The sequence below is a fragment of the Ranitomeya variabilis genome, chromosome 5 (assembly GCF_051348905.1).
Source record: "Ranitomeya variabilis isolate aRanVar5 chromosome 5, aRanVar5.hap1, whole genome shotgun sequence".
In the NCBI taxonomy this organism is placed as follows: Eukaryota; Metazoa; Chordata; class Amphibia; order Anura; family Dendrobatidae; genus Ranitomeya; species Ranitomeya variabilis.
Window position 1 is genome coordinate 341,935,369 of NC_135236.1, and position 15,408 is coordinate 341,950,776.

The 15,408-nt window shown below is 44.5% G+C and overlaps 1 protein-coding gene across 3 annotated transcripts in view; it reads right to left on the bottom strand.

Annotated features, from left to right (window-relative positions):
* Nucleotides 1-15,408, bottom strand: part of LRRK2 (leucine rich repeat kinase 2) — a 220,063-nt gene that overhangs the window by 184,340 nt on the left and 20,315 nt on the right. For all 3 annotated transcript variants that reach the window (XM_077264815.1, XM_077264816.1, XM_077264814.1), the window contains exons 4-6: nt 5,905-6,014; nt 2,577-2,665; nt 1,452-1,586 (exon numbers count right to left, since the gene is read on the bottom strand). In XM_077264815.1, the coding sequence (XP_077120930.1) occupies nt 1,452-1,586; nt 2,577-2,665; nt 5,905-6,014 (334 nt within the window). The remainder of the gene's footprint in view (nt 1-1,451; nt 1,587-2,576; nt 2,666-5,904; nt 6,015-15,408) is intronic.

Below are 15,408 nucleotides of genomic sequence, written 5' to 3' on the forward strand. Positions count from 1 at the left end.
ATGCGCAGATCGAGAACCGAGCAGAGCACATAAGAAGTCATTAGAAGAAAACTATGATTAAAAAAGAACCACTGATCAGATTCCTTCAACAAAGGTATCAATTTAATCAGTGCAATAGCACCATTATGGCCATACCTTTACTTTATAGTGATAAATGCTGCTGACAGGTTCTCGTTAAAGCAAGTATATCCATTTTTTTATCATACACCTTACATCCACATTTTTTTTCTTATGGATCTGTCAAGGCTGGTGTTGAAAACGTCAGTCTTGCCGAACCAGGGTTAATATGTACACCAAGCTGCCTCCAGAGCTTATATCACCTGATCTGAGGGGGTGCCGGGTGGAGGACGCCCACCAATCTGGTGTGATGATCTACCTACCAATTCAAGTGCACCAGTTCTGCATTTTTGACCCACTGCTGGTATTGGCTTACAAATACTAATGTGAAATACTGATCAAATACTGATAGTGTGACTGTAGTCTTAAAAGAGTAATATAAACAATAACTCCAAAGCACTGGTACATTACAATTCAGGATTTCTAAAGGCCCCGTCACACATAGCGACGCTGCAGCGATACAGACAACGATGCCGATCGCTGCAGCGTCGCTGTTTAGTCACTGTGTGGTCGCTGGAGAGCTGTCACACAGACAGCTCTCCAGCGACCAACGATGCCGAGGTCCCCGGGTAACCAGGGTAAACATCGGGTTGCTAAGCGCAGGGCCGCGCTTAGTAACCCGATGTTTACCCTGGTTACCAGTGTAAAATGTAAAAAACAAATACTACATACTCACCTTCGCGTCCCCCGGCGTCCGCTTCCTGCACTGACTGAGCGCCGGCCCTAACAGCAGAGCGGTGACATCACCGCTGTGCTGTGCTTTCACTTTCCGGCCGGCAGTCAGTCAGTGCGGGAAGCAGACGGCAAGGGACCTGACGGACACCGGAATGTGAGTATGTAGTGTTTGGGTTTTTTTTACATTTACGATGGTAACCAGGGTAAACATCGGGTTACTAAGCGCGGCCCTGCGCTTAGTAACCCGATGTTTACCCTGGTTACCAGTGAAGACATCGCTGGATCGGTGTCACACTCACCGATTCAGCGATGTCAGCGGGACCTCAACGACCAAAAAAAGGTCCAGGCCATTCCGACACGACCAGCGATCTCACAGCAGGGGCCGGGTCGCTGGTACATGTCAAACATAGCGAGATCGCTACTGAGGTCGCTGTTGCGTCACAAAACTTGTGACTCAGCAGCGATCTCGCTAGCGATCTCGCTATGTGAGACGGGGCCTTTAGTTCTACTAATTTTCTTTTCCTTGATTGTTTTGCATATAATCTTTGTGCACATTCATGTAGAAGATACACTAAGCCTAAATATGACTAAGACGCCTAGAAGATCTCTAGAAGTAAATTAGGACTACTTTAATATTTGCATAATTCAGCACACTATACCTTTCATAAGAAGCAAATATAAAGCTTGGCAGCCATATATCTGAATATCTTCCTTGTCAGAAAACAGCTTCATGGCTTCAAAAATCAACAGAAAAACATCGGCTTCATGATCCAAAACTAGAAGATGTATTACATCTAGGAGAAAAAAAATATATAAATATTTCATATCTAGAAAGTACGGGTGCTGAATGAGTGTCAGTAAGACCGCCAGTGATCACACTCATAGTTGAATGTTCTGTTCCTAAATGCAGAAGCCAGGGGTAATATCTGCCCTGGCCATGTGAAGGACATATATCCCTTTTCATTAAGCATTTTATTACAAAAGCCCTCCCATGAAGATTTTTTTTAATAAATCTGTGTATATACGTGGTGTAGTGTCAGTGGATTAATTTACTCACCTACTGCCATCTTGTCCGGTGACCAGATCCGTTCTGCTTCTCTTCTCAGTGACATCACCGCTCTTCAAACAGTCCGGGTCACGTTGTGTTCTATGTGACCCGCAAGGGGCTTTTACAATGTAAGTCTATGGAGCATCACAACATTATACATTGTAAGAAACTTACGTCTCACACATAGATCATAAAGTGAGCAGGATTGTCTGAATAGTGGGGATATCACTGGGAAGGAGCAAAGCAAATCTGGATCCCGGAGAAGGCGGCAGGAGGTGAATATATCAACAAACTACATACACATATACACAGATTTAGTAAAATAAAGAAATTAAACAAATTTTCATAGAAGGGCTTCTTTAAATGTATGCCCTGTAATTCCTTCCACTAATAATACTGGAGACTTTCTGATTTATTAGTAGTGTACCTGCTGAATACCCCATTTTCCTCATGCATGAATGATAATAACAGTACAAGACATACAAGGGAAAAAACCTCTAAAGTAAGATGATAAAAACATAATAAAACACAATCTCTACTGTTGAATGACTGGATAAACAGGACATGTGAAATTAGCAGTCCCATTTCTAGATTATTAGTCTGGAAACCATGCCATTATGTGGTTAGATCAGCCAGTAAGGGAGGCAAATAAACAGGCTCTTACAAAGACAGATTGTTCGGAAATGTCAAGGATTATAATTAAAAACAAACAGATTAAAAATGTTATCCAATGTACCCGATTCAAGGATTATGGTCAAAGCTTGTAATCCAATCGTCAAGACCCTGAGATTTGTGAGATAAGCAGACAGGATCTTCAGAATCTGTCTGAAAAGGCAATAAGAAAAAAATGTCATGACAACAAGACGTATAATTATCAGAAACAAATGTAAAAAAAAAGGTTAATAACGGGAGTCTGTCACCCTCAAAAGTGAAAATAAAACTATTTATACCTTCAGATTGGGAACTTAGCCCCTATAAAAATCATACTGGTACATTATATTTCAAGGGCTCGGTGTAACACTTCACTTCACTCAATTACAAAACTCCTCCACTTTCCTCATGGTGATTGGCCGTGATCGCTCTGAAGCACTATCAGATCTAAGCACCGAGCCCTGCACATACTGACACTAGAGCGGCTGAGTGCCTGCATACACGGCGTCAGTGTGCACAGGGGCCGAGGTCTCATCGCTCTTCACAGCAGCCTTAGACTGCATGCAGTGCCGCATGACGCTGACAGAAGAGGGATGAGAACACGCACAATGTCAGTGTATGCACGCTCCCATCTGCCACTCCTGTGGTCGCCAATGTCAGTGTATGCACGCTCCCATCTCCCCCCTGTAGTCGCCAATGTCCGTGTATGTACGCTCCCATCTGCCACTCCTGTGGTCGCCAATGTCAGTGTATGCACGCTCCCATCTCCCCCCTGTAGTCGCCAATGTCCGTGTATGCACGCTCCCATCTGCCCCCCCTGTAGTCGCCAATGTCAGTGTATGCACGCTCCCATCTCCCCCCTGTAGTCGCCAATGTCCGTGTATGTACGCTCCCATCTGCCACTCCTGTGGTCGCCAATGTCAGTGTATGCACGCTCCCATCTCCCCCCTGTGGTCGCCAATGTCAGTGTATGCACGCTCCTATCTCCCCCCTGTAGTCGCCAATGTCAGTGTATGCACGCTCCCATCTGCCCCTCCTGTGGTCGCCAATGTCAGTGTATGCACGCTCCCATCTGCCCCCCCTGTAGTCGCCAATGTCAGTGCATGCACGCTCCCATCTGCCCCCCCTGTAGTCGTCAATGTCAGTGTATGCACGCTCCCATATGCCCCCTGTAGTCGCCAATGTCAGTGTATGCACGCTCCCATCTGCCCCCCTGTAGTCGCCAATGTCCGTGTATGCACGCTCCCATCTGCCCCCCCTGTAGTCACCAATGTCAGTGTATGCACGCTCCCATCTGCCCCCCCTGTAGTCGCCAATGTCAGTGCATGCACGCTCCCATCTGCCCCCCCTGTAGTCGTCAATGTCAGTGCATGCACGCTCCCATCTGCCCCCCCTGTAGTCGTCAATGTCAGTGTATGCACGCTCCCATCTGCCCCCCCTGTAGTCGCCAATGTCAGTGCATGCACGCTCCCATCTGCCCCCCCTGTAGTCGTCAATGTCAGTGTATGCACGCTCCCATATGCCCCCTGTAGTCGCCAATGTCAGTGTATGCACGCTCCCATCTGCCCCCCCTGTAGTCGCCAATGTCCCTGTATGCACGCTCCCATCTGCCCCCCCTGTAGTCACCAATGTCAATGTATGCACGCTCCCATCTGCCCCCCCTGTAGTCGTCAATGTCAGTGTATGCACGCTCCCATCTGCCCCCTGTAGTCGCCAATGTCAGTGTATGCACGGTCCCATCTGCCCCCCCGTAGTCACCAATGTCAGTGTATGCACGCTCCCATCTGCCCCCCCTGTAGTCGCCAATGTCAGTGCATGCACGCTCCCACCTGCCCCCCCTGTAGTCGTCAATGTCAGTGCATGCACGCTCCCATCTGCCCCCCCTGTAGTCGTCAATGTCAGTGTATGCACGCTCCCATCTGCCCCCCCTGTAGTCGCCAATGTCCCTGTATGCACGCTCCCATCTGCCCCCCCTGTAGTCACCAATGTCAGTGTATGCACGCTCCCATCTGCCCCCCTGTAGTCATCAATGTCAGTGTATGCACGCTCCCATCTGCCCCCTGTAGTCGCCAATGTCAGTGCATGCACGCTCCCATCTGCCGCTGTAGTCGCCAATGTCAGTGTATGCACGCTCCCATCTGCCCCCTGTAGTCGCCAATGTCAGTGTATGCACGCTCCCATCTGCCCCCCCTGTAGTCACCAATGTCAGTGTATGCACGCTCCCATCTGCCCCTCCTGTGGTCGCCAATATCAGTGCAGGCACGCTCCCATCTGCCCCTCCTGTGATTGCCAATGTCAGTGTATGCACGCTCCCATTTGCCCCCCTGTAGTCACCAATGTCAGTGTATGCACGCTCCCATCTGCCCCCCTGTAGTCGCCAATGTCAGTGCATGCACGCTCCCATCTGCCCCCCTGTAGTCACCAATGTCAGTGTATGCACGCTCCCATCTGCCCCTTCTATAGTCACCAGCTTCAGTGTGATCCTGTGTGTAGCGAACGGCTGCTATACAGAGGAAAGGGATAATAACTTGGCTCAACCACACCAGTGTTAGTGCGCGCAGTGCTGGGGAGTTAGATCAGGCAGGGCTCTGAAGAGGCTGCTGCCAGTCACTATGGGGTGCGTAATTAAGGAGATGGAAAGGTGCAATGAGCCCTTGGCCTCATCAATAGTGAACCGAAGCCCCCTCATTTACATATGTAATAAAACGTTTTTTCTATAAAAACACATTTACTAAATTCTACTGTGTCAGGATGATTTTTATAGAGGCCAAGTCCCCAATATGAAAGTGTAAATTGTTCAATTCTAGTTTTGGGGGCGACAGACAGGGGGGCAGTGATAATCAAGATATTATATCTGGGCAACTTGGAATCCTGCATGAAGTTTGTATGTTCCCCGCCATTGGTGTTTTCCTTTGACATTTTAGTAAAATTACTCCAAGAAATACTGGACAAATACTGCTGCATGCTATCTTTGTTTTCTGCCTGTGGTTTTTCCTCTTTTCCTCTTTGTAAATAATGTCACACCATGAGATGGTTGCATTGTATAAAGAAAAATGCCAGCATGCTTCAACACAACAACAAAACCACTTCCCATTCATTAATACTGGTTGTGTGGACTCCAAAAACCACAGTCAAGTAAAAAGATTGTCCTCTTTCACAAACGTTTTCCTATCGGCTCAGTTATGAGTAAAAATACAAACTAACTGAGCTCGCCATTCTTGGATCCAACGTTGGGTCTCCACCACTGGTCTCTGGTGATCAGCTGCATTGGTGAGGTCACATCTATAACCCTATTACATCACTAAATGATCATTTAGTAATCCTAAACCAATTATGATCATGACACCTTTTAAACAAAAGAGATCTAAATGATAAATGCCATTATTCTATAAATTAAGAACACATCTACTTACTGATGGATGCCAAGGACTTCCCACTCATGCCCAATATCTACTGGTGTATGTAAACTATGTAGTATATTTGGGCACACCGTTATCAATCTGCATAGCAGAGACCAGCCCGCCTGAAACACAGAAATAGCATGGTGATGAGGAGCACAGACTGTCAGTCATTACATGTCTCACACTGGTAATGCCCCATTCATTTACAATAAGCTCTGGAGGCAGGTTCTCAGAGAGATCTATGTCTGACCAATAGATCTTAACAGCTCATTTATAACTCAAGCAAAATGTGGATTTTTCTGGACTAAGACATTGGATCACAGATATTAAAATATCATTTTATTCAGTTTCCTATGAACTGCACATGCCCATATAGCCGGCTTAAGAGGGTTGATCATAGTGACAGATTCCCTTTAAAGGGAACCTGTCACCCCCAAAATCGAAGGTGAGCTAAGCCCACAAGCATCAGGGGCTTATCTACAGCATTCTGGAATGCTGTAGATAAGCCCCCGATGTCTCCTGAAAGATGAGAAAAAGAGGTTAGATTAAACTCACCCAGGGGCGGTCCCGATGCGGTCCGGGTCCGATGGGCGTCATAGTCCGGTCCGGGGCCTCCCATCTTCTTACGATGACATCCTCTTCTTGTCTTCCTGCCGCAGCTCTGGCGCAGGTGTACTTTGTCTGCTCTGTTGAGGGCAGAGCAAAGTACTGCAGTGCGCAGGCGCCGGGAAAGGTCCTCAACAGGGTAGACAAAGTACGCCTGCACCGGAGCCGCAGCGTGAAGGCAAGAAGAGGACGTCATCGTAAGAAGATGGGAGGCGCCGGAGCGGACCGAGACACCCATCGGACCAGACCGGGACCGCCCCTGGGTGAGTATAATCTAACCTCTTTTTCTCATCTTTCAGGATACATCGGGGGCTTATCTACAGCATTACAGAATGCTGTAGATAAGCCCCTGATGCTGGTGGGCTTAGCTCACCTTCGATTTTGGGGGTGACAGGTTCCCTGTAAATTTACTTTGTGAGAAGACCCCTTTATTAATTATTCAGAGGGTACGTGCTAATACAACAACCAAAACTCTAATTAGCGCTTCAGAACATAATAAAGTAACTGAACAGGTGCAAGCTGCATAATATACAAACAAAAGAATACAACAGCACTCTGCAAGAGCTACACTGCATGCAAACATTAACCTGTCAGGTCCCCCGTTCCCTCCAATCCAGCAGCATTCAGCTATGTGTGATTAAACTCCCTCCCTAATCAGCCCTGTATAACATAATTCGGTTAAATAAATGCTTTAAAAAGACATTTATAACCTCCGATTTTCTTACGCTAATGAGGGCTTTGACTAGTCGATGGGGTGTTAGTTCCACAGACTAGTCAGTCCTTTTTCCACGTTATCACGCCCCTGTGGGCTTTATAACATAATGTGCACGAGCGCAGTCATTGCCGCTTATGCAAATCTAGCACATAAACAACCGCCACAGTCAGGACATGGAATGCCAGAAAGAGTTGACCCACACAGGAGATAGATATAAAATAGCCTTTATTATAGTGAGTGGCAAAACAAGAAGAGTTATATATACATAAAATTTGCAATAAAATATAGGATAAAGACAAGTACGCGATTTACTTTCAGGACAATAGAAAAAAATATAAAATATTTTATAATATATGGTGCCCTCCAATCATGGTTGGAACAGATAGAAACCTACTTAAATAAATATAAAAATTGTATAAACAGTGACCACCTAAGATATCACCTCAATAAAACGCATTAAAGTGCATAAGTGAAAAAAGTTTTATGGTGGTAGTGTGTGGGACTGCAGAATATAAAAGCACACCATTCAATGCGTGCAAAGCCACTCACAAAAGCAGCATGTAGCTGCACAGTGAACACACCAAAAAAAAGTGCAGAGTGCAAAGAAAATAGAGGGGTATTCTATCTGTAAATTACCAGTGAGGAGAGACGCCAGGTCCTGACACCGCGCACCCCTTAGGGGTGCGCGGTGTCAGGACCTGGCGTCTCTCCTCACTGGTAATTTACAGATAGAATACCCCTCTATTTTCTTTGCACTCTGCACTTTTTTTTGGTGTGTTCACTGTGCAGCTACATGCTGCTTTTGTGAGTGGCTTTGCACGCATTGAATGGTGTGCTTTTATATTCTGCAGTCCCACACACTACCACCATAAAACTTTTTTCACTTATGCACTTTAATGCGTTTTATTGAGGTGATATCTTAGGTGGTCACTGTTTATACAATTTTTATATTTATTTAAGTAGGTTTCTATCTGTTCCAACCATGATTGGAGGGCACCATATATTATAAAATATTTTATATTTTTTTCTATTGTCCTGAAAGTAAATCGCGTACTTGTCTTTATCCTATATTTTATTGCAAATTTTATGTATATATAACTCTTCTTGTTTTGCCACTCACTATAATAAAGGCTATTTTATATCTATCTCCTGTGTGGGTCAACTCTTTCTGGCATTCCATGTCCTGACTGTGGCGGTTGTTTCTTACTTGAGTGTTTAGTCACTACCTTTCACAGAGCACCGATATACAATATATATTTTATTGAATTTTATCTTGTATTATTATTGGTTTAATTTTTATTGGAGCATCTGTGTATTCTAATAAATCTAGCACATGCGCGCTGCTCATTCCAGCAGCATCACTGCGTCTCTCAAGCCAGGTGTATGTTTATCGGCTTCAGAAGTGCGCACTGGGCATGACCAGAAGCCATCTTCTAAACTTCCAGACATGCACAGTGCGGGCCTCTGATCCCAGGAATGTACGCATAGCTTCAAAGGCGCACTGCGCATGACTAAGTTCTGAAGATGGCTAATTAACCCCCAAAAATACAAAAAAAATTAAAAATCTAAGTAGCCCTCATCTGTCTGCCATTACTCCATAATGATGATCCCCAACTCTGCTACATCTGGATGGTGTGGTTAGCGGTGACATCAGGAACGCTCACCACGCCAGCCAGGACACAATGAGAGAACCGTGAGATATTTCCTCCTGCAATGACATAATTAAGATTACCGTAGGTCACAGGCAGCAGTTCTGAAGGCAAGCTCTGTGTGAGCCGGCATGTGAATCGCTTTAACCTTACTGATGTCACCGCTTGCACTGTGAGAAATTTTGATATTTATTTTTAGATTAATAAATGGGTAAAAGAGGAAATTGTCGGGGAGTGATTTGTACTATTAAAATGACTTTTCTCTGTGTGTCCTTATTAATTTTGACTACCGGCGTTAGTAATGGGGGTGTCTGATAGACACCTCGCCATTACTAACCTGTGGGCTTGATGTCAGCAGACATCAACCCCAAAACTATTACCCCACTTGCCAACGCACCAGAGCAAGTGGGAAAGCTAAGCATCAGAATTGGTGCATTTACTGGATGCCCCTATTATGGAGCGGCTGAGGACTGATGTTCAGTCTGGGAGGGGCTAATATCCATGACCCCTTCCCGGCCTTTTAATATTAGCCCACAGCTTTCTGTGTAGCCTTTGCTGGTTAGCAAAAATAGGGGGACCCCATATCATCATACTAACCAGCAAAGGCTAAGCAGGCAGCTGTTTTTGGAAGTGCATTTGAACAGCAAGGTGGATTGCTGTTGAGGAGAAATAGAGAAATAAAAATCTATAAATTTTCAGCATAGCGAGTGTGAGCGAGCTGAGTGTGACCTGAGCGTAAGTGTGGACGGCGGTAAGTGTGACTTGTGATTCAGTGAAGAGGTATTTGTAAAGCCTTTAACAAATACCTGTGTGAATTGGTGTGAGTTGCTGAATTGGGAGTAGCTATATTCACAAGGGGTTAACTTAGGGTGGGGGCTCATAATTAAGGGGTTATAAGGGGCAGCTGTTTGGGGCTCAAGTCCTTTTTGGAAGTGCATTTGAACAGCAAGGTGGATTGCTGTTGAGGGGAAATAGAGAAAAAAATAAATAAATCTATAAATCTTCAGCATAGCGAGTGTGAGCGAGCTGAGTGTGATCTGAGTGTAAGTGTGAACGGCGGTAAGTGTGACTTGTGATTCAGTGACTTTGGAATCTGGGAGTTTCCAAGGGAGGAATTGCTGTCTGTTTTTTATTAATACTTTGTATTTATTTTTTATTTAACTTTTTCTGTGTGGTGTAATCCCCATTAGGAAATGTGCTCCACTATTGTTAATGCCATCCAGTGCACATCTTGCCACATGTATGAGGGCCTTGATCAGCCGGTCGAGGGTGCATACTGCTGTGCGAGATGTGAGCACGTTGAGCATTTGGAAGCCCAGATTCTGTATCTAAATGTGCAGCTGGCAACACTGAGATCCATTGACAACATGGAAAGGAGTCTTCTGCTCACTGAGCAGACGCTCAATGGGATAAATGAGGGGGGGATGGTAGGATGGAGCTGCAGGACAGTGAAGTAGCAAGCTGGGTGACATTTAGGAAGCGGGGTAGAGGGAAGAGTGCCAGGGAGGCTAGTCCTGATCTGGCACACCCTAACAAGTTTGCTAAGTTGGCAGATGAGGGGGATGCCAGTACAGGGGTAGCACTGCTGCAGCCAGGCATGTCCTCTGAAAGCCGGAGGAGTGACTGCTCCAGTAAGGAGGGAAATAGGAGAGCAGGGCAGGCCAGACAGGTGCTGGTAGTGGGGGACTCAATTATTAGGGGAACAGATAGGGCAATCTGTCACAAAAACAGGGATCGTCGAACGGTGTGCTGCCTACCTGGCGCTCGAGTCCGACACATCGCTGATCAGGTGGACAGATTACTGGGAGGGGCTGGTGAGAACCCAGCGGTCATGGTGGACATTGGCACAAATGACAAAGTTAGAGGTAGGTGGAAGGTCCTTAAAGATGATTTCAGGGAATTAGGCTGCAAGCAAGGACCTCCAACGTGGTATTTTCCGAAATACTACCTGTACCACGTGCCACGCCAGAGAGGCAACGGGAGATGAGGGAGGTTAATAAGTGGCTCAAGAATTGGTGTAGGAAGGAAGGGTTTGGGTTCCTGCAGAACTGGGCCGACTTCTCAGTTGGCTACAGGCTCTACGCTAGGGACGGGCTGCACCTCAATGGGGAAGGTGCAGCTGTGCTGGGGGAGAAAATGGCTAGAAGGTTGGAGGAGTGTTTAAACTAGGGATTGGGGGGGAGGGTATTCAATTTATAGGAGGGGAAGATAGTGCAGATAGAGACCTGGGCACAAATAAGGAAGTTGGGGGTGGCGGTGGCATGGGAGGTGGGGTTAGAACAGTTAATAATTTAAGAAAGAATAGAGGTACAGAGAGGAACATCAAGTGCATGTATACTAATGCCAGAAGCCTCGCCAACAAAATGGAAGAATTAGAACTAATGTTGTTGGAGCATAATTATGACATGGTGGGGATATCTGAAACATGGCTGGATGAGAGCCATGACTGGGCTGTTAACTTGCAGGGCTATAGCCTTTTCAGAAATGACCGAACAGATAAGCTAGGGGGTGGGGTGTGTCTATATGTAAAATCGTCCTTAAAACCCATCCTGCGTGATAATATAGGTGAATTTAATGAAAATGTAGAGTCCCTGTGGGTGGAGATAAGGGGAGGGGGGGAAAATAATAAATTACTGATAGGGGTTTGTTATAAATCTCCAAAAATAATGGAAGCAATGGAGAATATCCTCGTAAAGCAAATAGATGAAGCTGCAACTCAAGGAGAAGTCATTATTATGGGGACTTCAACTACCCTGAAATAGATTGGGGAACAGAAACCTGCAGTTTCAGAAAAGGTAATCGGTTTTTAACAACTATGAGAGACAAATACCTTTCACAACTGGTTCAGGACCCAACAAGAAGGGGGGCACTGCTAGACCTAATATTAACCAAAAGGCCAGACCGCATATCAAATATAAGAGTTGGGGGTCACTTGGGGAATAGTGATCACAAAATAATACGTTTTCGTGTATCCTTTAATAAGATGTGTAGTAGAGGGGTGACAAGGACACTAAACTTCAGGAGGGCAAATTTCCAACGGATGAGAGAGGATCTTGGTGCAATTAACTGGAACGATATCCTGAGACATAAAAATACACAAAGAAAATGGGAGACGTTTATTAGCATCCTGGATAGGACCTGTGCACAGTATATACCGTATGGGAATAAACATACTAGAAATAGGAGGAAACTAATATGGCTAAATAGAGCTGTAAGGGGCGCAATAAGTGACAAAAAGAAAGCATTTAGAGAATTAAAGGAAGTAGGTAGTGAGGAGGCATTAAATAAATAAAGAAAATTAAATAAATTCTGTAAAAAGCAAATCAAGGCAGCAAAGATTGAGACAGGGAGACTCATTGCCAGAGAGAGTAAAAATAATCCCAAAATATTCTTTACATAAATAGTAAGAAACTAAAAAATAATAGTGTTGGCCCCCTTAAAAATAGTCTGGGTGAAATGGTGGATGAGGATGAGGAAAAAGCCAATCTGCTAAATGACTTTTTTTCATCAGTATTTACAAAACAAAATCCCATGGCAGACAATATGACTAGTGATAAAAATTCCCAATTAAATGTCACCTGCTTAACCCAGCAGGAAGTACAGCGGCGTCTAAAAATCAATAAAATTGACAAATCTCCGGGTTCGGATGAGATACACCCTCGAGTACTGCAGGAATTAAGTACAGTCATTGATAGACCATTATTTTTAATCTTTAAAGACTCCATAATAACAGGGTCTGTACCACAGGACTGGCGTATAGCAAATGTGGTGCCAATATTCAAAAAGGGGACAAAAACTGAACTCGGTAATTATAGGCCAGTAAGCTTAACCTCTACTGTGGGTAAAATCCTGGAGGGCATTCTAAGGGATGCTATACTGGAGTATCTGAAGAGGAATAACCTCATGACCCAGTATCAGCACGGGTTTACTAGGGACCGTTCATGTCAGACTAATTTGATCAGCTTCTATGAAGAGGTAAGTTCCGGACTGGACCAAGGGAGCCCAGTGGATGTAGTGTATATGGACTTTTCAAAAGCTTTTGATACGGTGCCACACAAAAGGTTGTTACATAAAATGAGAATAATAGGAATAGGGGAAAATATGTGTAAGTGGATTGAGAGCTGGCTCAGGGATAGGAAACAAAGGGTGGTTATTAATGGAGCACACTCGGACTGGGTCGCGGTTAGCAGTGGGGTACCACAGGGGTCAGTATTGGGCCCTCTTCTTTTTAACATTTATTAATGACCTTGTAGGGGGCATTCAGAGTAGAATTTCAATATTTGCAGATGACACTAAACTCTGCAGGGTAATCAATACAGGGGAGGACAATTTTATATTACAGGATGATTTATGTAAACTAGAAGCTTGGGCTGATAAATGGCAAATGAGCTTTAATGGGGATAAATGTAAGGTCATGCACTTGGGTAGAAGTAATAAGATGTATAACCATGTGATTTATTCTAAAACTCTGGGCAAAACCGTCAATGAAAAAGACCTGGGTGTATGGGTGGATGACAAACTCATATTCAGTGGCCAGTGTCAGGCAGCTGCTACAAAGGCAAATAAAATAATGGGATGCATTAAAAGAGGCATAGATGCTCATGAGGAGAACATAATTTTACCTCTATACAAGTCACTAGTGCGACCACACTTAGAATACTGTGCACAGTTCTGGTCTCCGGTGTATAAGAAAGACATAGCTGAACTGGAGCGGGTGCAGAGAAGAGCGACCAAGGTTATTAGAGGACTGGGAGGTCTGCAATACCAAGATAGGTTATTACACTTGGGGCTATTTAGTTTGGAAAAGCGAAGGCTAAGGGGTGATCTTATGTTAATGTATAAATATATGAGGGGACAGTACAAAGACCTTTCTGATGATCTTTTTAATCATAGACCGGTGACAGGGACAAGGGGGCATCCTCTACGTCTGGAGGAAAGAAGGTTTAAGCATAATAACAGACGCGGATTCTTTACTGTAAGAGCAGTGAGACTATGGAACTCTCTGCCGTATGATGTTGTAATGAGTGATTCATTACTTAAATTTAAGAGGGAACTGGATGCCTTTCTGGAAAAGTATAATGTTACAGGGTATATACACTAGATTCCTTGATAGGGCGTTGATCCAGGGAACTAGTCTGATTGCCGTATGTGGAGTCGGGAAGGAATTTTTTTCCCCAAGGTGGAGCTTACTCTTTGCCACATGGGTTTTTTTTGCCTTCCTCTGGATCAACATGTTAGGTTAGGCTATGGGTTGAACTAGATGGACTTAAAGTCTTCCTTCAACCTTAATAACTATGTAACTATGTAACTATGTAATAGGCTGGGAACCTTTATGGCTATTGGCTCCATCCCACAATCATAATAGCACCCAGCTGTCTGCTTTGCCTCAACTGGTTCGGAAAAATAAGGGGGACCTCATGCTGTTTTTATTAACTTTATGTGAGCGATACACATACAGGGAGACCAGACGACAATGATGAGAGTTGGATTCAGTAACCGGCGCCTTGAACAGCACTAACTGTAAAGTTTTTCCCAGTCGTCGGTGTCACACTGATGACACACAGATGTGGCATGCTTTGTGGACTGTGCTGCTGGTAAAAAACAGACATGTCTACATGTTTTGCACAGGGATAGTCCGTGGAAACACACTGATGTGTGCAGACCCATAGATTTGAATGGGTCTACCTTTGTAAGTGTCTCCAGTACGTGTGAAAACTGTCACCACACGTACTGAAGACACTGAGATGTGAAAGAGCCCTAAAGCAGTGATCACCCAGGCATCCATCATTCACTCCATTTAATGCCTATGTTATTGATGTCAGCAGCCTTATGCAGTAATCAGTGGGACCCCACACTAAAAAAAAAACCTTTCATCACATAGCAAACGCATTGGAGATAAATGTGTTTGGAAGGGGAAGATTGCTTTCCATAACACTACCATAGTAGTGAAATTTACAGATAGCAAATACAATATGGCTAGTTATTTGGTGGCGAACAAATGCATGTTACATGAATATTTGTAGCTGTAAAGCAAATATTATTTATTATTATTTATTGTTATAGCGCCATTTATTCCATGGCGCTTTACAAGTGAGGAGGGGTATACATAATAAAAACAAGTACAATAATCTTGAACAATACAAATATTAGCCTTTACGCTTGCCATGCATGAAAGGTTACTATTGCATAATGCTAATAGGTTTACTTTTGCAGGCAGATTGCTTAATTGACCAATTGATTCAAATACTTCCAAATCAAGGCAAGTTTAAAACAAACATTTCAGTATACAGAGCTGGCTGTGAGATAAGAATCATTATGTCTGAAGGAGGCACTTGCTACTAATGGATGAAGGAACAGAATGTCCACATTTGATTTACCTTAAAGGGGCTGTCCACTACTAGGAAAAGCCCTTCTTAAACTAAATGTTCGGCCCCAATAAAATAATAAAGCCTATACTACCCTCCCGTGCCGGCGCCAGTCCCATGTTGTTGGCACTTGTTTTCCACGGGGTTGTGATGCGGTGTTGTGCCCAGTCAGCGCTGGCAT